Source organism: Stenella coeruleoalba (assembly GCF_951394435.1).
Source record: "Stenella coeruleoalba genome assembly, chromosome: 13".
Lineage (NCBI taxonomy): Eukaryota > Metazoa > Chordata > Mammalia > Artiodactyla > Delphinidae > Stenella > Stenella coeruleoalba.
The window spans coordinates 30,343,297-30,370,257 of record NC_137159.1 but is presented as its reverse complement, the minus strand read 5'-3'; the positions used below and the strand labels follow the sequence as shown (position 1 = coordinate 30,370,257).

The window sequence follows — 26,961 nt, the reverse complement described above, 5'->3', positions numbered from 1 at the left end:
ATGGGCGATGGGGGCGCCGAGTGCGACCGCGGCACCTCACGCCGGGAGTCGCGGAGCGGGCGCGGCGGGGACCGCGGCGGAGCGGAGGACTCGAGTGCTGATGCCTGCGGCCGCAGCCCAAAGGAGACTGCCGGGACCTCCGCCTCCAGCCCCGCGGGCTCCAGGGAGAGCGGCGCCGACAGCGACGGGCAGCCGGGGCTCGGAGAGGCAGACCACTGCCGCCGCATCCTGGTGCGAGGTAAGAGGACAGCTCGAAGCCCTGGCCCACCGGACGCCCCTCCCATCCCCTACTGGCGCCTCCGACCTTCCTGCATCCTCCACCTCCCAATTCATATATTCATTCAGACAGTCATCATTCAGTCATTCATTCAGCAAACATTGTTTTGAGCGTCTATTGTGTGCTGGACAGCGAGCTGAGTGCAGGGGACAAAGCGGCGCCCGGTACCGAAGAAATCCCCATTTCACCGCCTTAACGATTCTCAGCTTCCCAGGCCCATCCGGGCGGGTTACTGTGGCGGGGGCGGAGTTGTGAGTGCGGGATGCGGAGAGCCGAGTCCCCGCCCCGCGGCCCTCGCGGCGGGTGCGGAGAAAAGCGTCACGAGCGCCTTGCGGAGTCGGGACGAAGGGGCATCAGCGTCCGGAACCGCGGGAGGAAGAGGCCAGGCTCCGCTCAGCAGCTGGGGCGCTCCCCGACCCCTGCCCAGCCCTGTTTCCCGTTCCCAGCCACGCAGACGCACCGGGCTGCTCCCGGGAGAGGGTGCCGGGACGCGGAGGGCGGCGTGCGCCCCGCTCGCCCGCCTGGGCTTCGCTTTCTCGGTTCCCACTTCCTCGCGGCGCCTGGGCGCAGCCGGCTCTCGGCGCGGCCTTCTCCCGGCCGGGCCTTTTGCGTCTCTCCCGTTCTCCCTCACCCTTCGCCCTCCTCTCTTCTTTCCTGGCCATTTCTCTCCGCCGAGCTCGCATTCCCTTCCTGCAAGCGTCCGAGTGCCCAGCTCTGCCTGGCTTCCTCGCCGCGAGGCTGAGGCTACCCCGGCCCCCAAAGACAGCCTCACGCGAAGCTCTAGGCTCGCCTTTAGCCGGACCCGGGCCTGGCCTAGCGAGATGGGAGAAGAAAGGGAATCCCAGAGTCTTGCCTTCAGCCCGTCCGTAGGCCGTGGTCGGAGCCTGAGGTCTGTTCCCCTATCATCCCGGAGTCCCAGGACCGGGAGACCCAGCGCCTAGAAGAGGCCATTCGAGAGTAACGGCTGCCCCGGCCTCCTCCTCCAACTCGCTCCCGGCTTCCTCCCGCTGCCTTTTTCTTGCCCCTTCTTTTTGAGCACCTCTCCTGCAAGCCTAAGGGCCTAGAAAGAAATCAGCCAGAGCTGATTTCCTCGGCCACCGCCTAGGGAAGGGAAACCAGCCTGACTGACACTGGCTCGAGCTCGCTCCAGCGCTAGGACCCCGAGTTTGTCTGATCTGGGCTGGGCTGTGTGGGAGCTACCCACACGCAGACTGGGACACCTTGGCCTGGTCGGGCACAGCTGCTGGGTTTGGGTGGCTCTGGGCAAAGGGGCTAAGGTAGAGCATGGAGGCGGCCCAATGTGAAGTTGACGGATGACCATCTTGGACACAGACTCAGGGACCCTGGTCTTCAGAAAACACAGGAAACTCCAGGCCAGGTATGGTCACCCAGCACTGTTCTGGGTCAGGCTTGGGTCAAAGGACGGTATGGGGAGGTGGTCAAAGGACAGGGTATGGGGAGGTGGTCCCCACCCAACAGGGATTCCAACAGGTATGTGGACCTGTTGGGCACCTGGGTTTAAATTAGATCTCATTCCATAGACTGTGGGATGTCCTGGGTACAAGGTGTTAGCAGCCAGCTTGGAGTTCCATTAAGGAAATCTGCAGGGCTTCCAGAAACAGAGAAATCAGCCCCTTAAGCCCACACTCCCAAATTTAGGACCTCAAGTCCCTGCAGGACACTCACCACCTCACACTCCATCTATGGGTAGTCATTTCCTTCTGCCTGGACAATTGTGAGTTCTGTGTCCCTACCATCCCTTCTGCTCTACTAACTCCACATGTAGGTCGAATAGATTTTGTGTATAGATGTCAGTCAAATAAATCCTAGGTAAAAAAATAATAATAATAACTCCTAGGTGTAGACTCACAAAAGGTAGGAGTAAAAAATTACCCTCCAAGAGACCACCCAGTCTAGGAGCAACCCACAGCCAGGAAGAGATGGACCCCCTACTGTATGTGGGGCAGCTGGTGTGCATTGGCAGGTGTACTTCTACAAATGCATGTCGGCAATACAGCAGCGCCATTACACTTATACAGCATAATGGAAATAGAGCACAGAGGAGGTATTTGTGCACCTAAAAGAAATAAAAGGTAAACAGGGCCCTCCTAAATCCCTCTGTCCTTTCCATTTAATGACAAGGAGGTTATTACAGGCCTGAGATACCAGGGACCTCATTTACCGCTAATCCCGCCTAGCCAGGGTCACCTGTGTCACTCCAGCCCCACTGGGCCCAGGGCAGAAGCTCTGACAGATGAAAGGCCCTGCACTGGTGAAGGGAAGTCTGCAGCATCTTGGCCCCTGGCTGAATGTCCCTCCAGTATGCTCTAAGCGAAAAGTACAGTTTACCCTTGACTTCCAAGGACACATCCTCCCTAAGTACCCTTGGAGGAAACCATAAAAAGGGGGGAGGTAGGCGGTTAGCATCTCAGCTGTCAGGTTGCTGGTGGGGTGAAGATTCTGGGAAAGAGCCCCACTCTCTCTGGGTCTTTCTTTCTGTCTCTTTTCCACTCAGCACTTGCTCCCTTGAGGGCTCTACCCCAGGGTAGCAGATCTGCTGGGGGAGTCCCAAGGTGCAGGGGAAGAAGAGGAAAGCCTGGTGCTGGAATTAAGCGAAGTTGGTTTGCAATACAGGCCTTACTACAGCCCTTTGAACTTGAACTAGTGTCTTTGCCTCTCCGTGCCCCAGTTTCCTCATCTGTACAAAGAAAGCATAGTGCTTCCCTACAAGGGCTATGCTAAGGGTCAGAGATGGTGTCTATAAAACTGCAACCAACCGACAGGATCTCCATAAATATTCCATTGAATGAAAGGGGAGAGAACTCAGGAGACTCAAACTGCTTCAGGCAGTGGGCCTACTTCCTCAGAGGCCTCCCCAACTGCATCCCCTGGGCCCAGAGGCTGTGTTAAGTGTTGGGAGGTGAACAGCCAAGGGGTCAAGGACCGGCTAATGAAAGGAGGCCCAGTGCCACCTTGCAGACCACGCAGTGCGGCCCCCCGCATCCCCTTTGAGGAACCCTCGCTCCACCAATCACTCACGTTTCCCTGCCTCTGCAAAATGTGGGTCAGGGAGCCAGGGAGGCTGACCTTGCTGCATCCCCTGCCTCAACATGGAGGCTGCTTCGCGCCACACATGGGCACAAACAAGGCCACTGGGATGACGGACGTACACACAACAGGCACCCCACACACCCCACCGGGGACACAGCTAGGCTTCCACGGGGACTTTAGAGCCGCCTAGGCTGCCCCACACCTCTGCTTGCACAGCCCCGTTGACTGATGAGGGGAAGGGGTGGGAGATCCTTTTGTTTTATGTTTGGAAAGGACAAGGCGTGGGCAGGAAGCAGATGGAAGGAGAGCCATGGCTCTAAGTTAGCTGCAGCCTTGGGCGCTATGGCTTTTTCGGTTGAGCCGGGATCCCTGCAATCAGAAGAGGTGGGACAACTCTCCCCCCAGAACTCCCAAACCCCACAGTCTACGCACACTCAGATGCACCTACGTGATTCGCAAGTTAATCGAGAGTCGAATTCAACAACCCCTCTGGAGAGAGCCGGAAATGGCTGCCTGCCAGCGTCACCCCACCCAGCAGATGTTACGAACAATGCCTAGCGCTGGTCCCAGCTCACCCAAAGCGTCCCTCTGACCTGCCAGTCTCAAAACCCCAGTCGGGCCTCACCAACTCTGTGCTGCCACCTTGGCCTGAGTGGAGCAGGATTTAGAGGCTGCCGGCTGGGCACTCCCGCACCTTGAGGCCTGCGGCACTCCGGGCCTGGCTCAGCACCCCTCTGTCTAGGAGCAGGGAGACAGGAAAACTGTGGAATCCTTTGACTGAGTGAATGGCTACCCCCTCACCCCATAGCACCAACACCCACTAGCGGAAATGCTTTCATCCGGGAGCCTGGTGTATGTGACCAGTGGCTGGGGATGTGGGAGGACACAGGAAGTCCAGGGCCTCTGGCTGTGGCTGAACAATTCCCTCTGTGAATGTGGGTTTGCGGCAGGGGGTCATTGAATTTAGTGGTGTTGCAGCCCCCTGAGAATCCGAGTGCAGTGATGGACCCGCGCTGCAGAAATGCATGGGTCAAAACACAGCACAATGGTGTTCACCAGGCAGGGCACTGGACGGATGCTGCAGACATGTCTGAGGACGCTGGGCAAGGGGCCAAGCCTTCCGGGGCTTGAGCTAGTATCGACCCATGGGAACAGACAACCCCCTTCTGCAGCCAGGGCTGGGCTCAGCGTTGACCAGCATCACCTCCCTTTCTACTTGAATTTACAGCAGCCCCTGGACCTAGGAGGACTCCGCCCAGACCGATCAGTCCTCCCCCGGCAGGTTGTGGCAGCTCCACAAGGGCACACCTGCCATCTTCCTGATGGCGTGTTTTGGCAGTGGAGTCGGTGAGGCAGAGTGTTGTATTGGAAGGAGCACTGGATTGCGAGTCCCAGCACCTGGGCCCTCCAGACACCGGACCTCGGGACTATAGCCTCAGTATAAGTCTGCTAAGAGAGGCGATAACCCAGGACCAGCCCGCCAGGCAGTGGTTAAAAGGTTTAAATGATTCATGCAGGGGATTGCATTTTGGGGTTTTGGGTTTTAGTTTTAGTTTGGGGGCTTGTGGCAGGTATTAGGTTTCTTTTATATTTTCCTGGGATTGTATTTGTTTTATGTTTATGCCTTGTTTTTGGCAGAAGGACCCGCATTCTCGGGCGGGTCTGTGCTGGGCCCTTTCATTTTTGCTCTTTATTTTTCTCCTTTATATCCATGCCCCCACCCCACCCCCAACACACACAAGCAGAAGCAGACCTGCAGCCAAATGCATCGTCTTGTTGGTGTGTCTTGCGTGCACCGTTTCATTTTCAGGGAACTGTGCAGGGCGTTTGGCGGCTCCTTGTGTTCTCAGCTCTTGCTGCCGCCCTGGGTGGGCTCTTGAACTCGGGTGCCGGTGGACCCGCTGCCGCATCCCGCGCGCGCGCGCACACACGCACACCTGAAAGGTCTGAGCTCCCAGGTGTCCCACAGGTGACCCAGCCGGGCAGGGAGGCTGGGACTGCATGTGGGTACTCGGAACTGGAGGGGAGGGAACGGACTGCAGCAGCGTGTGTCCCTGGGCCTTTGTACGGTGACACCAAACAGATTGGGTCTCCGCACACTGTGCACCCCCCGTGGCGACAGAGGGCTTCTAAGGCTCCTGTTGGCCCTACGCTCTTTCCTCAGTTATGCCGGACTCAAGTCTGGGGCCGTAGTAAACAACGCGAGCTCCCTCTCAGTTCGCAGTTGCTTTGATTTGTACTTTAAGTGGGCGTGGGGCCGGCGGGGGCGGGATAGAGAAAAGCTTGTGAATTTTGCCTTTTATTTCCTGTTTGCTTAATATAAACTAAAGATCGGCTTGACTCTCCTCGGAAAGCGGGTAGCGGATTGCTCTCCGTGCATCCGCGGAGGTGCGTACCCCAGTTTGAACATCTCTGACAGAGGACGCCGAGGCAGAGTAGGCCTGCCCAGGGATCCCCGGGACCAGGGGTGGTCAGTGCGCTTGGTTTACCCCACACCCCGCGCCCATCCAGGAGGGAGGTTGGAGGGTCTCGGCTAGGGGTGCCAGGGTGGCAGTGGACACTACGGAAAGAGGTGGCAGTGCCAGGACCGAATCTGGCCTACAAAGCCGGGGAGTGGGCGGACCCGGAAAAGCCGGGGCTTCGAGCGCGGCCGGGGGATGGGGGCGACCTTGGGATGCTGCTTGCCACCCCTCCCCCCAGGCCTAGTAAAATCCCCCGAACCAACTCTCCCACGTTCTCCCATGATCTTGCCCTTTGCTTGCTAGTTGATTCATTCCACAAACATTAATGAGTACCTACTACGTGCCAGACCGACCCGGTGGGGCTGCAGGTGCTCAGCTTACCAACCTAGAGACTGCCTCGCAAGCGGGGACTTGCCGGGGTCCTGACCCGCCCCGGCGGCGGGGCCCGGGTGGCGAGGGAGCGATGTCGGCGCTAAACTCAAGGGAAGCGGGCGCCGGAGCCCGGTTCCCTTGATGCCCCGCGGGGACCACGTAGGAGGTAGTCACCGCACTCGCCAAACCCACGCGATCTCCCCAGACGCGTTCCGTACACATACAGGAGGCACTCAGTAAATATTTGCCGAACGAATGAGAGGAGGCGAAACCATCCACATCTCGTGTTTCACGAGGTAGGAGGCCGCAACGCCCCTCCCTGGGAAGAACATCTGTTATGAAATGACCTCCTTATTTTTTGACGTTACAAAGTCGTTCCTTACATGAAATGGTGATGATGCCAGAGCGCAGAATAACTGTTAAAATATAAAGTCGACGACGCCATATTTCTGTAATTTCGTGCAATCCTCAACTTGGGAACCACTGAAATACAAAACCTGAAAAAGTTCAAATATGGTTTGTTTTACTGGTTCCTTGGATCCCCAGGGCCGGGGAGGCCCCCTAGAGGAACAGGAGGCCGAGGGAAGCACAGGGCCGAAAGGGCGGTAGTGAGTCTCCCGGCTTTCTGCAGCTGCTTAGGGTGAGGTTCCACCCGCAAAGACAACCAGGTAAACAACTAGATAAATCCGCGCTCCTCCTCCCCGTCCAATTCACACGTCCCCAGTCCTCTGTTGGAGCTTGAAATAGCCGAGTATTTAAAGTCACGGTTTGTTCTGTGTTTTGCTTGTCCCGCCGCCCACGGCGGAGCTGCGGGGAGCCAGGGCGCGGCGGGTGGAGGACCCCCCGCGAGGAATGTAAAGGCCACGCTCACGATGTAGACAGGAAGATAGAGAAATTAAATTCAAAAAGTAATATGTGCTCAAGGTAAAAACAAACAAACCGAAGTGGTAGAAGCCAGCATACCCAGTTTCAGGTGTGTTTCAGGAGATTTCCTCGCTCTCCTATACAGACAGTAGCGAAAGCGGAATCATATTACATAAGCTGTCTTGCGATTTACCATTTAAAAAAAAATACAGTCCGCAGGGATCATCTCTTTGGCCCGTTTCACACAGTTCCGTGACTGTACAGTACTCCTCTGGTGGGGGAATGCCGGATTCTCCCATCCTCTGGGAGGACGTTCCTGTTATTTTTCCCTGGTACAGGGAAGCATTGTTTGTAACTGTGAAAAAGTAGAACCAACCTAAATATCCATCAACAAGGGACTGGTTAAATTAAATTTTATTATATCTGCTTAATGCAGTACTATGCAGTGGTTAGAGCACTTCCAGATACAAAGATTTTTTGTTTGTTTGTTTGGTTTTTTGCGGTACGTGGGCCTCTCACTGTTGTGGCCTCTCCCGTTGCGAAGCACAGGCTCCGGACGCGCAGGCTCAGCGGCCATAGCTCACGGGCCTAGCCGCTCCGCGGCATGTGGGATCCTCCCAGACCGGGGCACGGTGTCGACTCTCAACCACTGCGCCACCAGGGAAGCCCTAGATACAAAGATATTTATTAAATAAAGTTTATCAAATAAAAAAGTAGTTTACACAAAATCTTACTTTTGTAATATATAACTTACATATTTATTACTTTTCAATTACTAGGGAAGGTTTGGGAGATTGCGAAATGAGCTCTCAATGCCCGGGTCTTTGTGCCCTTGAGTGTTTCCAAAGGATAAATTCCTAGCAGTGGAATTGCTGCTTCAAAAGGTTTACACACACTAAAAATTTTTTTAATGTGTTTCCTTTAATTTTAAAATAGTAACTATTTCATTTGATTCAAATATCAAAAGTTGTTTTAAGCACACAGTGAATAATCTCTCTCCCATCCGTGTCCCCCATCCTTCAGTTCCCACCTGGCTCAAAGGCAGCCATTATTTACTGCTTTCCACTATGTTCTTCGAAATAATTTCTATGCTTATGCAAGTCAGTGCAGCTATATTACCTTTTTTCCTTTTGTTTTCTACTCATATGGTGACATCTCTATATATTTTTCTGCACCTTGTTATTTTCACTTACCAGTGTATCTTGGGATGTTAAGAACTTCTTGTTAGTTTTTTTACAGACGCATAGTATTCCATTTATAGAGACTGGATGGACCATGATGTATATTATATAACCCGTGCCTTAATGGCAGACATTTAGCTTGTTTCTTATCTTCTGTTATTACATACAATGCTGCAATAAATCAGCTTGTTCCTTGGTCATTTCCACATGTGTGAGTATATCTGTCAGAGAAGTTCCTGCAAGTAGGTTACTGGGTCAAAGAGTATCTGTATTTGTAATTTGAAAGACAGTGCCCAGGAGCCCTCCATAAGATGGTACTGCCCAGCAACGCCTGAAAGTGCTTGTATCCCCAAATCTTGTTATCACAGTTCACACTTTGTATCTCGATAGATGTTAAGTTGGTCTTCCAGGGGAAAAAAATGTTTAGCAATTTATACCCCCACCTTTGCCCTTTCCCCATATTGGACATTGTATATCTTACATACCTTTGCTAAGAGGTGCCTCACCGACATTTTAATTTTTATTTCTTTGATTATTAGTGAAGTTGAGCATTTTTTCATTTTTATTGGCCAGTTGTATTTCTTCTGCTATCTATTAATTCATTTCATTTGACCATTTTAATTTTCAAATATTCCTTTCCTTACTGATTTGTAGAAATTCTGTATTATGGACGGTAGCTCATGGCTTTCAATATATGTTGCAATTGTTTTTTTAGTTTATAAATTGTTCTTTAATTTTGTTTCTGATGTCTTGTTTTCTGAAATACAAAATATCTTTCTAATTACAAACCAATCTGTGCTGTTTTGCTGTATCATGTAAAAATGGAAAGTTCTTCATTTCCTCCACATAATACACTTCTACTCCCAATATGCAATCTCCCAAACTTTCCCTAGTAATTGGAAAACATAAATATGTCAATTATATATTACAAAAGTGAGAGTTTTGGCAAACTGCTTTTCTTCATTTAATAAACATCTTTCTGTCTAGAACTGCCTCATTATTTTTAACAGCTGCATAATACTACATTATGCAGATATAATAAACTTTTATTTAACCAGTCCCTTGTTGATGGATATTTACGTTGGTTCTAGTTTTTCACACTTACAAACAATGCTTCAGTGAACATCTTTGTATCCTAATTTGAACAGATTTTTTTTAAAGTCTCATGAGACAATGTGAAAAATATGTAAACAGGTGAGACATTTTATTAAGAAATGGTTGTTAATGTTTCTAATTGTGACAATAGTATTGTGATTGCTTTTTTAAAGGAGTCTTTAGAGATACGTATAAAAATGTTTCTGGATGAAATGATATGATGTCTGGGACTTGCTTAAAATTACAGGGATATAGAAGGAATGGGACTATTCCTGAGTTTATAATTGTTGAAGTTGAGGGATAGGTATATCAGAATTCATTATACTATTCTCTCTCATTTTGTATGTTTGAAATTTCTCATGATAAAAATTTTAAAATTATAAACATCATTTCACATATGTCTGGTATGCATATAATTACAGGATAAAGTCCTAGAAGTGAAATTTTAAAATACAAGTATATATGCTTAAAACTGTGATTGTTATTTCTAAATGCCAAAAATGTACAAATTTATACTCGCAGAAATTGTATATAAATGTGCCATTTCTCCACATCCTCCCAACCCAGGATATACTCAATCTTTTAGAGTAAAATCTTTTCAAGTGAAAAAAAATCTTATTTTATTTGGCGTTTTTAATTACTAGTGAGGTTAAACATATTTTCATATACTTATTTTTCATTTTTATTTCCTCTTCTGTGAATTTTTCATTCATATACTTAGCCATTTCTCTATTGGTTTGCTCATTGTTTTCTTATAGTAGTAAACATTATTTATACATATTTATATATCAATATATGTTATATAAATATACTTATGTAAACATATGTAGCATATGTAAACATACAAACATATACATATTTTAAAATATTTTATAAAAGGGAAATGATCCCTTTTTCTGTGACGTGTTGCAAACATCCCCAGATCTTTTTCTTTTTCTTTTTCTTTTTTTTTGACTTTGCTGTGAGTTGGAGGGTTTTCTGAACTCAAATTTAAACGTTAATCACATCTCATGGTCATTTCCTTTTGGACTTCTACATTTTAGTTCTCAACTAGAAAATTCTTCTCCAACAAAAGGTAACAATATTATATATATTATATATAATGTATATGTTATATATATTTATAATACAATACTCTTAAATTTTGTTACAAAAAATTCAGTATACATTACAATTTTTGAGTTTATAATTTATCTTTTATTTTTCTTTCTAATGTCTCTTCATTTTTGAAGTACAAAATATCCATTTTTAAAATTTTTTATTTTATATTGGAGTATAGTTGATTAACAATGTGTTAGTTTCAGGTGTTCAGCAAAGTGATTCAGTTATACACATACACGTATCTATTCTTCTTCAAATTATTTTCCCCTTTAGGTTGTTACATAATATTGAGCAGATATTAGGGAGTTTGAGATTGACACGTACACACTGCTATATTTAAAATGGATAACCAACAAGCACCTACTGTATAGCACAGGGAACTCTGCTCAGTATTGTGTATAAGATCCTTTTAATTACAAACCCAATCCATGCTGAAATCATGTGAAAGTTGAAAATTTTTCATTTCCCTCACACGATACACTTCCACTCCCAAGACGTAACCTCCCAAACTTTCCCTAGTAATTGAAAAACATAATTATGTACGTTATATATTACAAAAGTGGGATATTTTTGCACACTGCTAAAATAGTCTCTTCACAGACTGTGATAGTCTTGGCAACAAACCAAATAATAAAGAAGTGCATAAAGTAAGATGGGAGAGGGGCTTCCCTGGTGGCGCAGTGGTTGGGAGTCCGCCTGCCAATGCAGGGGACACGGGTTCGTGCCCCAGTGCGGGAAGATCCCACATGCCGCGGAGCGGCTGGGCCCGTGAGCCATGGCCGCTGAACCTGCGCGTCCGGAGCCTGTGTTCCGCAACGGGAGAGGCCACAACAGTGAGAGGCCCGCGTACCAAAAAAAAAAAAGTAAGATGGGAGAAATCTCTCCCAGACCAGCTCCCACTCCACAGAGCAAACAAAAAAGAGAGGTGTTCAAACTGCCAGACTTAATTCTATGTAGGTACAAGCACGCACACACACAAAGTTTAGTTTTCCCTTTTGTTCTTTATAAAACTGGGTTTGTACACATGTACTTGTTGTTTTCACGTAGCAGGATTTAATGGACATCCGTTCAGGTCAGTGTATGGAGATGTACCTCATTCTTGTTAATGTCAATATAACAGCCAAAGGCAAGACTCTACTGTGACTTTATCAACAGTATTCCTGTTGATAAACATTCAGCTTTTTCCTTTTTTTTTTTTGTCCTCTTACAAACTGCTACAAACAGTGAGTCTATCTTTATGAAAGTATACCAATATTTCTCAGGGGTAGAAACCTCTATAAAATTTCTGAAACAAAGGAACTATGCAATTTTTAATTTAGCTAGGCATTGTGAAATGACCCTCCAAGAAAAACTTATTTTGTATTAATTTGTATTCTCACCAATAGAGCTTGAAAAAACCTATTTTCCCTCACCTTTGCCAGCACAACTTTCCCAGCCTGATAAATAAAATATGGTATCTGAAAAAAAAAATTATCTCATTGCTGTTTTAACTTTCATTTTCTCTAAGTCCCTCTGAGCTTGAGTATTTTTTCATATATTTTAGCCATTAGTATTTCTTCTCCTCTGAATAACCCTTTCATTTAATTTGTTAAGTTTCCCACTGGACTGCTTGACTTTATTTATTAGACTATAGAGGCTGTGTGTGCACTAGACATTAAGACTGTTATGCATGTATCGTTAATATTTTCTCCCAATCCGTCACTTGTCTTTTAACTGTCGCTCATCCTGCAGAAGCTTTTATTTCTAGGTACTCAAATCTGCCATTTATTTTTTTAAATTCTTCAGAGTTTTTATTCCATTTTTAGAGCTTTGTTTTTTACATCTCAAGTTTTAATCCATCTTGTGTATATTTTTGCATGCAGTGTGAGATAAATTACTTTATTCCAGATAATGAGCTAATCGTCCAAAAGCCAGGTCTTTAATAATCTCGTCTTTCCTCCAACTAACTTGAAATATCTTTATAATATACCAATTCCTCATATAGGCATGGATTTCCTTCATAACTCTTGTGTCATCATCATACCATTTTAGTTGCTGTAGATATGTAATATATTTTGCTGTAATGGTAATACAAGTATTCTCTCCTCATTCTTTACATTTTTTCTCAACTATTCTTCCATTTTTAATTTTCCCAATAAACTTGAGAATGAATTTTTTATAAGGAATTTTTATAGTGATCACATTATGTTTGTTAAGGCAGGAAGGACCTTGTCACACTTAAAAATCAGCACAGGACTTCCCTGGTGGCACAGTGGTTAAGAATCCGCGTGCCAATGCTGGGGACACGGGTTCGATCCCTGGTCTGGGAAGGTCCCACATGCCACGGAGCAACTAAGCCCGTGCGCCACAACTACTGAGCCTGTGCTCTAGAGCCCGTGAGCCACAACTAGTGAGCCCGTGTGCCACAACTACTGGAACCCATGCACCTAGAGCCCATGCTCCGCAACAAGAGAAGCCACTGCAATGAGAAGGCTGCGCTTCTCAAAGAGTAGCCCCGCTCCTTGCAAATAGAGAAAGCTCGTGCACATCAACGAAGACCCAATGCAGCCAAAAAAAAAAAAAAATCAGCATGTTAACAGCTTATCATGCAAAGGAACTACCTGGGTGCTACCTGGATGAAGTCGGGTAGGACTTTGAGGGGGTCTAGTGGGAGAGGTAGGTGGAGAGGGTAATTTTTGGTCCTGGAGGTCAAGAGCATTAGCTATCTGTTATCAAGCAGGGGTCATCACCTCTCCCATGGCAAAGGCTCTTTGGATGGAACTCACTCTCCCCTCTACCCCTAGGGCTCACCTCTCTTTGAGGAGATCTGAAAGACAGCAAAACTCAGCCTTCATTCCAGTTAGACTTACGCAATTCACCCTAACAAGACCCTACCCACAAAGAGGCTCTGCAGTTAAGCTGCCCCTCCTTCCCGGTGCTTCCCCCGCAACCCCACCTAGAAAAGGAACAATTCCGGAAAGGGGGCTCTGTCAGTAGGATGGACTAGATTTTGCTGCAGAGACAACCCAAAACTTCAGAGGTTTAACAAAACACAAGTATATTTCTAACTCACTTGATAAGTCCATCACAAGTGGGCAGGGGCTGGTCTTGGTACTCAGAAACCCAAGCTCCAGCTTGGCTCCTGCCTCTATGACTATCACAGTAGGGCGAAGGCGGTGTGCCAAATCACAGCCAGCTTTTGGCGTGTTCTCCTGAAAGTGCCTGCATCCTTTCCTCTTGACTAAAACAAATTATATGGCCACATCTGATTGCAAAGGGCAGAAAATCAGTGCAACCCTACCACGTGCCTGGAAGGAGTTGAAAACACTGGCGAACAGCATTCATGGCTTATACATTAACTTGACTTTGATGAGTGGCCTTCTCTGCCACTCCTGGCTAAAATAGCAAATACAAAAACACACACTATGACTCTTTTTTTTTTTTTTTTGTCTGCCTCGGGTCTTCGTTGCTGCACTCGTGTTTTCTCTAGTTGTGGTGAGCGGGGGCTACTCTTCGTTGCGGTGCTCAGGCTCTAGGCGCACGTGCTTCGGTAGTTGCAGCACACAGGCTCAGTAGTTGTGGCTCGCAAGCTCTAGAGCACAGGCTCAGTAGTTGTGGCGCACTGGCTTATTTGCTCCGCGACATTTGGGATCTTCCCTGACCAGGGATCAAACCCGCATCCCCTGCATTGGCAGGTGGATTCTTAACCACTGCGCCACCAGGGAAGTCCCACACACTATGACTCTTGTATGTTAGCTATTTGGAGAGGGTCAGTAATATCCCCTTATCTTGTTTTATTTTCTTCACAGCATTTATCAGTACCTTTCATATTCGTTTTTAAATTTATTATCTGTCTTTCTCCCTTACACAAGGTCTATGGGAACAGGGACCTTGTCACTTTTGCTCATTTCTATATCCTCAGACCTGAGAATACTATTTGGCACATAGCAGGCACTTATTAAATTTATGTTGAATGGTTGAATAGACACAGTTGTTTTATTTACATAAATGGGGTAGTACTACTTACTTTCTTTCACTTAATGTCAGTTCATATAGATATTGCCTCATTCTTTTACATTGCTACATGGCATTTTATAAAATATGAATGGTATAAATGTACCACAGTTTGTTCAGCCATTTCCCTTACACGGAACACTCAGGATGCTTTCGAATTTTCAACATTTTGAACAATGCTTCAGCAAACATTCTTATATATACCTTGGAGCACGTGAGCCTGTGCTTTTCTGGATAAATACCTACTAAACTAAAATTGCTGGGGCAGTAGTTGTGTGCATCTTTAAACTTGACAAATGCAGCCTTAAACGTTGCGACAATTTATGGTTCTACCAGCAGTGAATGGGAGTGTGGATTCCCCAGCAGCGCATCATTGCTTTATTAATCATCTGCTAATGTCTTTCCAATCTTAAGGGAGATAAATGATTATCCATTGTTGCTTGAACTTGCATTATCCGATTACTGTGAAGCTGTGCTCATTTTTTCATATATTTATTGGCCATTTGGATATCTTTTCTGTGAATGGCTCACATAAATTACTTGACCATTTTTGCTGTTAGACTATTGCCCTTTTTAAAAAAATTGTGTATTCATAATTGCATTTTATATATCTGGATATTATTTCTTTGCTTTTTAAAAAAAGATTTTCTTCAATTCTGTCTTTCATATTTTATCTTGGTTTTGGTGCCTTTGTCATACAAAAGTTTTTAGCTTTAATGTAGTCAAATACATCCTTTATTTTTCCTTTACAGTCCAGGTTTGCATTTTGCTTGGAAAGCTCTTCCCAAGCTTAGGATTCTAAAAATAGCCTCCTATATTTCTTTTAATCCCTTTATCATATTATAGTCTATGATTTGCTCTCTAATCCATTTGAAACATTGTCCTTTATGGCGTGAGATGTGAAGTTAACTTGATTTTATTCCAAACGGATAATTTATGGTCATCAATCTACTTAACTCCACTGATAGACTAGACCAACCTGTCCCCATATAGAATGTTCCCTTTATCATAAACTCTGTCACTATATGTACATGGCTCTATTTTGTATTCCTTATTCCATTTTGTTTCCCAATATTCAGTTATTTGAATACCAACTTTACTATTTCTATTGTATCCATGTTTCATTTATTTACTTAATATTTTAGCATAATATATTTTAAAATGAAATACCTACTTTAGCTTCATGCTAAGCATATAAAATCATAGATTTAAATTTTTTCTAGTAAACCCTAAAATAAGTGCATATCTTTTGAAATGACAAAGGTTTATTTATGTACCATTCTAAATCATCTTACAAACCACAAGTGAAATGCAAAGGCATTTGGGGAAACACTATTGTATTCTTTCCACTAATGGATTTGTCAGTTTCTGTGACAAAGCATCGTTCTAGCTTCATGGCATGTTTTGTTGTTGTTGCTGTTAATGTTTTATTTTGAAATAGCTGGAGAATCACAGGAAGTTGCAAAAATGGTAGGGAAATCCCATGTATCTACAACCTAGCTTCTCACAATGGTCACATCCTATATAACTATAGTAATGATCAAAATCTGGAAATTGACATTAGTACAATGTAATTAACTAGACCACTGACCTTCTTCAGATTTCACCCATTTTTTGCATGCACTTTTTTCTTTGTATATAGTACTATGACATTTTATCACCATTATAGATCCATATAACCACCACCCCAATCAAGATACAGAAACTGTTCTGTCACCACCAAGAAACCCCTATATAGTCACAGCCTCCCTTCCCTAACCCCTGGCAAGCACAGATCTGTCCTCCACTTCCGGAACTTTGTCATTTTGATAATGTAATATAAATGGAATCATACAGTACGTAATGTGAAGGACTGCCTTGGCTTTTTTCACTCAGTATAATTTCCCTGGAGATGTATCCAATTTGTTGTGTCTATCAATAGTGATTGTGGTCCCACGGTTTGTTTGTCCATTCACCTGTTGAGGGACATCTGGATTGTTTCCATTTGGGAACTACCACAAATAACGCTACTATGAACAACTCCCTGTAGATTTTGATGTGAACCTAAGATTTCGTTTCTCTGGGATAGATGCCCAGGAATGAGGTCACGGGGTGGTTAATATAGGTTAAACTACCAGGTCAGTTTCCAGAGTGGCTGCACCATTTTACATTCCCACCAGCAAGGAATGAGAGACCTCGTTTCTTGGCATCCTCACCAGCCTATTGGCACCCTTTTTTTTTAAATTGAGATGCAATTCACGTAACATAAAACTTGACTTTTTTTTTTTTTGGCTGTGTTGGGTCTTCGTTGCTGCATGCAGGCTTTCTCCTGTTGCGGCGAGCGGGGGCTACTCTTCGCTGTGGTGTGTGGGCTTCTCATTGCAGTGGCTTCTCTTGTTGCAGAGCACGGGCTCTAGGCACGCGGGCTTCAGTAGTTGTGGTGCACAGGCTTCAGTGGTTGTGGTGCACGGGCTTTGTTGCTCCGTGGCATGTGGGATCTTCCCAGACCAGGGCTCGAACCCCTGTCTCCTGCATTGGCAGGCAGATTCTTAACCACTGCACCACCAGGGAAGCCCCTCAGTCTTTTAATTTTTGCTACTCTGATACGTATTTCTCCTGGTTTTCATTTGTTTTCCCCTAATGGCTAGTGATGTTGAACATTCTTTCATGTGCTGATTTGTAGGGCCTGTTTGGATATCTGGGGACCGGTCTGAGGTGCCTTTGTTCCATGCTCCTGCCTCTCCTGGCCCTGAGGAGGAGGGCTGCCTTTGTCTGCTCCCCAAGGCAGGAATGCTCCTCTTAGCTCCTCTACAAAGAGGAAAGGGGGGGCGCTATATGGTTTGACCTCAGTGGTCAGGAGCACAGGCTCAGAGCTTCAGGTGGCCTCCAGGACGCTTACCCGGAAGGAGATATGAAGCTTCCAGCACACGTATGATACCCCTCACCCTGTCTCCTGTTCACACTACCCCCCAAGACACTTTTAATAAAATCAGTGCCTGTGGAGCTGGGCTCGCTTGAGTGTTGTGAGGAAAGTTCTGAGACTGGTTTCACAGTTGTAGACAGTATAACCTGTGCAAAGGGGACCCAGTCACAATGGGATCACAAATATTATGCCACTATTTTAAAATGTAGAAAGTATCGGGGTGAGGGGAAGCTTGAGTTGTCCCCAAAGGCCTATGGTTCTACTAAGCCTCCAAGAGCAGGGCGCCCTTCCGTGTGCTGTGCTCTGCCCAGCGCCCTGGCAAGACTAGCCCAGTGGTGGGGGAGGGCAGCCTCTGGGCCATGACTCCGTCCCCCACCCAGGCTCACCTTCTCCCCGAAGGTTGACTGAGAACACGAAGGTGCTCGAACCTCTGAGCTCGGGGGCAGGACCTTCGAGCTAGGAGCCCATGAAGAGCTGAAGTGCACCCTGGAGGAGTGAACATTAACTGGCCCTAGCGGGAGGCAGGAAGAACCGGTCTCATAAAATACACTGAGGGACTTGGAGGGAGAGGTCTCAGGTCCACCCTCTAGAGTAGGGATTCTAAAAGTAGGCTTTACAGTCCTGTGGCTCAGAAGCAGCCTCTTAACAAACAGCACATCCCAAATGCAATTCCTTTCCTACGTCTTCCAGGGCAATGATGAACACGTTCAGAAGATTCCATTTTCTACCCATGACAAAAGTTTTCTTCACTATAACCTATCAATTGAATCACTAAGGATTACTAAAAGAGGGTATTCATCAAGTAAAATGAGGGTGTTTCTAGACCTTATTAAACACTGTCAGTATGAACTTGGGTAAGTGACTTAAAATTTGTTCCTCCATTTCCCCATCTGTAAAGTGGGGATAATAACAGTTCCAACTTGACTGAGACATGCACAAAAGTTTAAGTGCTTAAAACGGTGCCTGGCCCAGAGCAAGCACTGCAGAGGTGTCAGCTATTATGAGTGGCCACAGCCACTTAACGCTTCTGACCGCATTGCAAACTTCCACAGTGCATGCCCCCTGGAGATGGGCAGAGTTCCTGCAAGCTTGGAGGTTTGCTTTGTTACCTGTGCTTGGTAACAAGTGCTGCCTTGAGTTGGTAAGTTTCCCAGTGACACTCACCTTCCTATGTAACAGTAAATTACTCTTAGTTTAGCTTTATCGTTATTAACAGCACGTGCTGGGAGAGGTTTGGTAAATCCTACAGAATATGATGCTGCATATTTCCACACTTTAATTTTTGACATAAAACTTTTCTAATAACTAGATTTCAAGCCATCAGTGTATGTGGTTCAGACGTGGATCATCTTTGCCCCTATACTGAAAGCTGATGTGTGTATATATATATAAAACCCCCCACCCCAAGAAAATTTGCTTTTGCTGAGTTCTTTCAGTGGGACTATATGGTGAATGTGGGCTACAGATTTTTCAACCTTTCCTAAGTAGGCTCGCAGGGGACACGGGTTCGTGCCCCGGTCCGGGAAGATCCCACGTGCCACGGAGTGGCTGGGCCCGTGAGCCATGGCTGCTGGGCCTGCGCATCCAGAGCCTGTGCTCCGCAACGGGAGAGGCCACAACAGTGAGAGGCCCGCATACCGCAAAAATAAATAAATAAAAAATATTAGAAACCCCATGCATGGAGGGCATCGGACCAGGGCCCAGGAGGGTGACCCTGCTGAACAGAACTAGGCACACGAGGAGTGGCAGAAGTTTCCCCTCTCAAAGGCACCCCAGAAGCTTGATACAGTGGCAATGGTCCTCGGGCTCCTCTTGGGGATCCCAGCTCTACCCCACACCAGCAAGCCTCTTCATGGACCCCAGGAGGGTCTGTGGACAGAGACTGCACCCATATACACTAGACACACATACACACTAGACACACACACACACACACACACACACACACACACAGGGCTTAAGACCTGGCTCTGGACATTTCCTCTGGTAAGCCTTACCTGATTGATCATATCCAATTCTAATCCATCTTTTCCTCTGCACCTGAGGACTTGGTATTTCTCTTTCCATTTTTTTCTTATTCTGCTAAGGGAAGACAATCCTGACTGGGTCAGACTGAGTCCTTTCTGACCAGGCTATGATGATAGACCTGACATTTGTGCTGAGGCCCATTCGCATACATACATTAGATACAACATACTGCATTGGGTGATTAAGGAGGTAAGGCCCAGAGAGGGTAAACAACTTATCAGAGGTCACACAGCCAGGCCCAGACATGAGGAGCTCCCCATCAGATTATGCTGCCTCTCATTAAGATCCTCATTGGGGGCTTAAATCCTTAACTAGTGAACTAACTTGCCTCTTTTCATGACCCCTGCAGATGCCAAAGGAACCATCCGGGAAATTGTCCTGCCCAAGGGCCTGGACCTGGACCGGCCCAAGCGGAGCCGCACATCCTTCACAGCTGAGCAGCTGTACCGCCTGGAGATGGAGTTCCAGCGCTGCCAGTATGTGGTGGGCCGTGAGCGCACTGAGCTGGCCCATCAGCTGAACCTCTCGGAGACCCAGGTAAAAGAGCAGGGCCAGGCCACTCCATCCCTGCCCTGGCAGCCCGGGGAAGTCCTTGGGGTGTGAGGCCTTTGGGCTGCTGCTCGGAGACCCAGCTTTGGAGTTCAGACATGTACTAGGGAAGGGCTTAAAGTTACAGATAAACCAGAGAAAATAAATATAGTGCTGACGAGAGAAAGCTGGTATATGCCAACAGGGTGTGGGTGAGGGAGTCGGGGTGGGGGTGGGGCTTCTGAATGTATCAGGTGCTACTTCCAGTGGAGTATGGGAATGGGAGGAAGGGTCATTCAAGTTGCCGGGGGGTGTCTGTTGGTGCAGGAGGGATCCTGCAGGAAGGCATGGGGAGGGGTGGGCTTGCTGGGAGCAAAGATTCAGCGGTGAGATGAGGCATTACAAAATTGGTCTCGGGACCTCTCATTTCCCCATTCTGGGCCTTTTCCCATCCTCCCTTCATCCCAGTGTGCCTCTAAACCTCCTGTTGGAGAGAAGGGGTCTGAATGCCCCCTTCACCCAGGAGGGGCTTAGCACATAGCACTGAGCACCTACTCTATGTGAATGGAGGTATTTCAAGCTGGTAATAGAGCTAAATAATAATAATAGTAATAGTACTACTAATAGTATTGGGTTGGCCAATAAGTTCGTTCGGTTTCTCCATAACATCTTAGGGAAAAACCTGAACGAAAGTTTTGGCCAACCCAAAAATACTTCCCCAGTACTTACTGTGCTAAGGCACTGTTCGAAGTTAGTTGTTAGTTTACTAATCCCTCCCAACAACCCTATGATGTAGCTACCAATATTATCCCATTTTACAGATCAGGAGAGGTTCTGCCCAAGGTCATGTAACGACTAAGTTCCAGAAGTAGGATTTAGACAAGCAGCCTGGCCTCTTTATGCTGCCTGTAAACTGGGTAACCACCCTGGAGCTTGTCAAAAAAGACTTAGACACTCTAAGTCCAGCTACAGGTAAACAGCGAGGGAGGTCAGTCAATAAATGTATGGAAAGGGCCAAACCAGGACACATGAAGGGAAGGGGAGAGGAAGGAGAGGAGAAGGAAGCAGACAGTCTGGGGAAAGCTGCCAGAGGACCTGTGAGGCTCTCCGAGCACCGCCCGCTGCCGCCCTGGCCCTGGCCTTGGTACCGCCGTCCCGCGGCAGTGAGGTCAGGATCGTGGGCAGCTGGGAGCAGCTGCTGTCCTGCAGGCCAGGGCATCTCCGCCTGGACTGTTTTCCTCCACCTGCCCCTGTAGAGCCCCAAACAACCCGGCAAATGGCCTGGGGCAGCTGGGCCCTCCGTCCAGCTGAGTCACTGGGGCTGGAAACCAGGCTGTGTTCAGGGGGCCTGCAGTGGCCAGGCGGGGCCAGAGCTCCGGGTGGGGAGTCAGGGAGACCCCCTCAGACCCTGAGGTCTAGGCACAGAGTCACCCCTCCTCTTTGCCCTAATTTCCCTCTGCGTTGCCTAGCTTTACCCCCAAACTCTCCCCTGAAACTTTCTTTCCAAGGGCACCTCAGATGCCCAGGCCAGAAGCCCCTTCTCAGTTCTCATCCTTCCCCTGCCCTGCCTGCAGTACAGGCTACATTTATCTGCCCTTGAAGGTCAAGGCCAAGCCCCTTCTCCCCCAGGAAGCCTGGGGCTTACATGGCTTGACCTGTAAAAGTGTGTGTGTGTGTGTGTGTGTGTGTGTGTGTGTGTGTGTGTGTGTGTGTGTGTGTGTGTCATGTGGTGGGCACCAACCAGTATGCACTTCCCAAAAGCAAGAATGTATTTGAAAGCCACATCTGCTCTTTAGGCCTCCCTGGGGAGCCCAGAGCCCAGCACACAGCTGGGCACCCAGTGGGCCCTCAGTGAATCCTCGACTAACTGATTATTGCTTACCACCCTCCTCCTTCTTTCCCCAGTCCTGGGGTTTTGCAGATAATTTACAGTGTAACTAACACTTACTGAGCGCTTCTGTGCACCAAGCACTGTTCTAAGTGCTAGGTGTGTTCTCACTGGTTTAGTCTTCACCACAGCCTCGTGGGATAGGTGTGCAGTTTTTCTTCTGACTCCACTTCCCACATTAAATGTGTGGTGTTCTCCCACACCAAGAGCAACCGATTCTCCAATACCAGCTGGGTTTTCAGCAATGCAACTCCGTTCAGTTCTGACCCTAACTCCCGGAGTTAACACAGACACTACAGGTTAAGGGCTCAGCTTCATGGGACAGTCCCACGTCAGATGCCAGTAGCAAGTCCCAGGGCCACCCATACTTCTGACCAGCTACAAATAGGGGGTTCCCACATCCCCCTCCTTAGGCTTGATAATTTCCTAGAATGACTCACAGAACCCAGGAAAACACTTCTCACTGTATTTACTTTTATGGATTTATTATAAAGAATACAACTCAGAAACAGGCAGATGGAAGAGATGCATAGAGCCAGGTAGAATGGGGAGAGTTCATGGAGCGATCCTCACTGTTCAAGAGACTTTATAACCCAGTCTCCAGCCCCCTCCGCTCCCTGGAGGGGTGGGGCTGAAAGTTCCAACCCTCTAGTCACAGGTCTGGTCTTTCTGCCACCAACCCCTATTCTGAAACTAGGGGTCCACCCTGAGTCACCTCATTAGCATAAACTCAGGTGTGCTCAGAAGGAACTGGTTGTGGATGACAAAAAGCTCTGGGCCAAGAACCAGGTACAAAGACCAGGTGTGTTTTTTCAGTACACCAGAATGGCGCTTTATTATTTTTACGTTAAAGAGAAGGAAACTGAGGCACACAGAAATTAAATCACATGCTCAAAATGTAAAGCAGGCACATTCATTAGCTCTTCTAATCTTTATAAAAAGATGACTTTCAGGGCTTCCCTGGTGGTCCAGTGATTAAGACTCCGCACTTCCGGGCTTCCCTGGTGGCGCAGCGGTTGAGAGTCCGCCTGCCGATGCAGGGGACACGGATTCGTGCCCTGGTCCCGGAAGATCCCTCATGCCACGGAGCGGCTGGGCCCGTGAGCCATGGCCGCTGAGCCTGCGCGTCCGGAGCCTGTGCTCCGCAACGGGAGAGGCCACAGCAGTGAGAGGCCCGCGTACCGCAAAAAAAAAAAAAAAAAAGAGTCCGCACTTCCAACGCAGGGGGTGCAGGGAACTAAGATCCCACATGCCATGTGGCATGGCCAAAAAATTAAAAAAAAAAAAAGATGACTTTATGGGTAATATTATCCCCAGTTTAGAAAGCTGAGCCTCAGAGAGGCTAATTAACTTGCCCAAGTTTATATGGCTAGAATTTTGTGGAATTCTCAGTATATTCACCCATACTTTGGGGTGAATATATTATTGAATGCCTGCTATGTACCAGGTGCTGTTCTAGGCATGCCCTCCCCTCTCTGTTACACCCAGAGCTGCAGCAGGACTGGATGGGTAGGAGATCACTGGTGAAATCTTCCTTCATCATTGGTGGCACCCCTGTTACTGCCACTCCCTTTGTACCTACTTGCCCTCCGTCTGCTGGGAGCGGTCAGTGCCACTCTCCACTACATCCTCAGATTCCCGAGGCAAGGAGCCATGACTTCTGAGTCTGTCCTCTCCCTCTAGTTCAGAAGTAGGAACAGAGAAAGTGAGCAGTAAACAATACCTCACACTGAGTGTGGGCCAGGCTAAGCCCTCTACAGGGATTGCCTATTTGATCCCTGCCACAGCCCAGGTTTTTTGTTTTGTTTTGTTTTTTGGCTGCGTTGGGTCTTCATTGCTGCACAGCTCTTCTTTGCGGTGCGCGGACTTCTCATTGCGGTGGCTTCTCTTGTTGTGGAACACGGGCTGTAAGCGCACAGGCTTCAGTAGATTGTGGCTCACGGGCTCAGTATTTGTGGCTCTCAGGGTCAGTAGTTGTGGCACACAGGCTTAGTTGCTCCGCGGCATGTGGGATCTTCCCAGTCCAGGGCTCGAACCCGTGTCCCCTGCATTGGCAGGCGGATTCTTAACCACTGTGCCACCAGGGAAGTCCAGCCCAGGTATCTTTATCCTCATTTTAGAGATGAGAAACAGACTCAGGGGTTCTTGGGGGTGGTGCCTGGCCTGAGGTAGGCGCTAGCCTGGCCGAGAACCCAGGAGGCTTCGCAGCAGGGGAAAGGATTGCAGTGACACGCAGAGCCACGGTCCCCACGGATCTGGTGGGGCCACTTCCTGGAGCAATCAAATTCCAGAGTGACTACTAGTCACTTCCTTCAGCCAGACTTGGTTGAATCTTCCTCGGCCATCCCTTACCCATAACACCTTCCAAAGTCACCTCTTCAGAGGTGCTGTGTTTGCCACCCCACCGATAAGATAGTCACCTCCCCGCCTCTCCCCTCCTTATTGTGCCTCCGAAGTGGCAGCCCACACACTGTTATCTGTGCATGCCAAGTTAAGTACAGAAATGGAGAACAAGTGTTTAGACATACACAGCAATTTTTCTAGTAACTCATTTTAATTGTATTTTACAAAAGTATTGGTCCACGACAGATTGGAAACTTAAATAAAAAGTGGTTCCTCACCACGAATAGTTTGAGAGACGCTGCTCAAAGCACTTACTGCCACCCGACAGCCACGCCTGTTTGTTTTTATTGGTTGTTTATCTTCTATCTCCCCCTCTCCCGTGTGTCCACTCCACACGGCAAGGATTTGCTCTGCTTCGTGCACTGCTGATTCCGCCCGCCTAGAACAGCGCCTGGCACAGAGTGGGCACTCAGTACCTATCTGCTGAATGATGAGTGAGTGAGTGAATGCAGCAATCAACCTCAAGTAGATCCCGGAACTCCCTGGTCACTTTCAGTTATTGAAACTCAATGCAATCCCGTTTAAAACACCCAACTCACATCTGTTTCAAATCTTTTCTTCCCTCCCCCTTCGCCCACTCAGAACAGGCCTGACTCACTGCTGGAGGGACCTGCAGGGGAAGAGCCCCTCCCATCACAGCCGCTAGAAGGGAGTGTGCTCTGTCTGAGCCACCTGTCACCCTCGCCCACCAGCAACCTCCCCCAGGGTAGGAGGGCAAGGAGAGTGGCACCTTCTGGCCTGAAGAGCCTCATGGCTAGAGGTCTTTGCTAGAGGGGCAGTTGCTCCCACAGGTGGCATGTCAGGCATGGCCCCAGGCAGCCTTAGCTCTGCGCTCACCCTGCCCAGGCCAGCCTCCTCCTCTCCACCTCTCCTTCACCCGGGACCACATGAGTTGCAGCTTCCCTTATGTCCTCTGAGGTTGGAGGGAAACAGCGGGTCTCCCCATGCTTTTCTTTCTGGGCCCTCCACTCCATGGTCCCTCCTGGTCCTGCTGGCACAGACTACCCAGCCAGCTGCCAGCCTCTGGGCCAGAGGCAGGACCAGCCTCTGTGCTCCTGGGGACACGGGTCTGGGTGCTGCAGTGATTGACAGGTTTTCCAGCTGAGGAGAAACTGTCAGTCTCTCCTTCTCTCAGACATTTCCAGGCCCTGCAAGTGATTCAGGACCCAAAACCTGCTTCCTGGGGGGGAGCACCCTGTCCTTCCCAGAGAAGGGAGAAAATCCCATCACTGTCAGGGGGCCCGCAGAACTGACCACTGAACTCCTCCCCAACCCCCAGCCTTCCTTTCCTTCTACAGACTAGGATGGGGTTGGAGTGCTGGGTGCTGGGTGCTGGGTGCCGGGTGCCGGGTGCCGGGTGCTGGCAGAGGGCAAGTTCTCCTCCTCTCAAAGGCCTTGAAAAAGGTCTCTTCCCTTTGGTTGGTGGCTTCATTTAGGATGTCCCCAGCTTTGGGTGTGTGGCCATTGGAAGTGTCCCTCACCATCCTGACACATCTTCTTACACTTGGTATCACGTTGAGAAGCCCTTATAGGTGATGGGGTGGGAGGGAACTGCTGAGAGTTTCAAACAGGGGGATGGCCAGATGGGCTAGGGAGCTCCCTTCAGAGGCAGCATGGGGGCCGAGACAGGAGGAGGGGGGGTGGCTAAGAGTGGAAGGAGTGCGGGCCAAGAGGGGAACTCATCTGTGCCCTCCCACCTCCACCCTCCAGCTGCCGATCCACCCCTCCATCCTAGAGCAGTGGAGGGGTGCCCATGATTTGGGGGGCCAGTGTCTCTTATCAGTTCCCCCAGTCAGCCTGATTGTGGGAAGATCTTAATGACAGTCTGATTACTCTTCTTTCCTCTCTCACTGCACCCCTGCTCCCCCCTCCCCACTCCCCTGCCCCTTCCTTTGCTCGCCCCCACCCCACCCCCTCGCCACCACTTTGCTCTGCCTGTCCCCTCTCCCTCGCTGACACCCCTCCCCTTGCTCCACCCCAAGGTGAAGGTCTGGTTCCAGAACCGCCGCACCAAGCAGAAGAAAGACCAGAGCAGAGACCTGGAGAAGCGGGCGTCCTCCTCGGCCTCCAAGGCCTTCGCCACCCCCGACATCCTGCGGCTGCTGGAGCAGGGCCGGCTGCTGTCCCCGCCCAGCGCCCCCAGCCTTCTGACGCTGACCCCCGGCCCGCCGCGCCTGCCTGCCAGCCACAGGGGCGCCTCCTTGGGTGACCCCAGGAACTCGTCCCCGCACCTCACCCCGCTGACCTCAGCCTCAGCGTCGCCCCCGCTGCCGCGCCCTCCGCCAGCCCTCTGCTTCTGCACCGCCCCACTCCTGGACCTGCCTGCTGGCTACGAACTGGGCTCCTCGGCCTTCGAGCCCTACAGCCGGCTGGACGGGAGGGTAGGCAGCCCCGGCGGCGGCAAGAAGGCCAGCGCTTAAGTCTCCACCCCCCGTGTGACACTGGGTCCCCAAGCACAGCACCACCCTGGCCTCCTGGGCCCAGAGACGAGAAGGGGCAGCCACACACCCTGCCCCGCCCACCCTGCAGCTCAGAGACTCTCCAGTGGATGACGTTGGTACCGCAGCTTGTGTGTGTGAGTGCAGTGTGTGTGCGTGTGCCTCTAACTGAAATAAAAGGAAAACAATGACAAGAAGGGAAACGGAGTCCCCACAGCACTGCCACTGCCCCGCAATCCCCTCTCCCGCTCCTCACTGGGAAGGAAAATGGGCTACAGTCAGGGGGACCTCTGATGGGAGAGGCGGAAGCTGGGGCCACGTTCGCAACTGCGAGGGATAGGGGTACCCACCTGACTCCCACTGCCTGTTAGAGCTCCC

The 26,961-nt window shown here is 48.8% G+C and overlaps 1 protein-coding gene across 1 annotated transcript; it reads left to right on the top strand.

Annotated features, from left to right (window-relative positions):
* VAX2 (ventral anterior homeobox 2) lies at positions 1 to 26,961 on the top strand (the record flags this gene model as incomplete). Its single annotated transcript, XM_079941177.1, has 3 exons — positions 1 to 238; positions 19,676 to 19,863; positions 26,128 to 26,961. The coding sequence occupies 3 exons, from the start codon at positions 1 to 3 to the stop codon at positions 26,563 to 26,565; spliced, it is 864 nt and encodes a 287-aa protein (XP_079797303.1). The 3' UTR covers positions 26,566 to 26,961.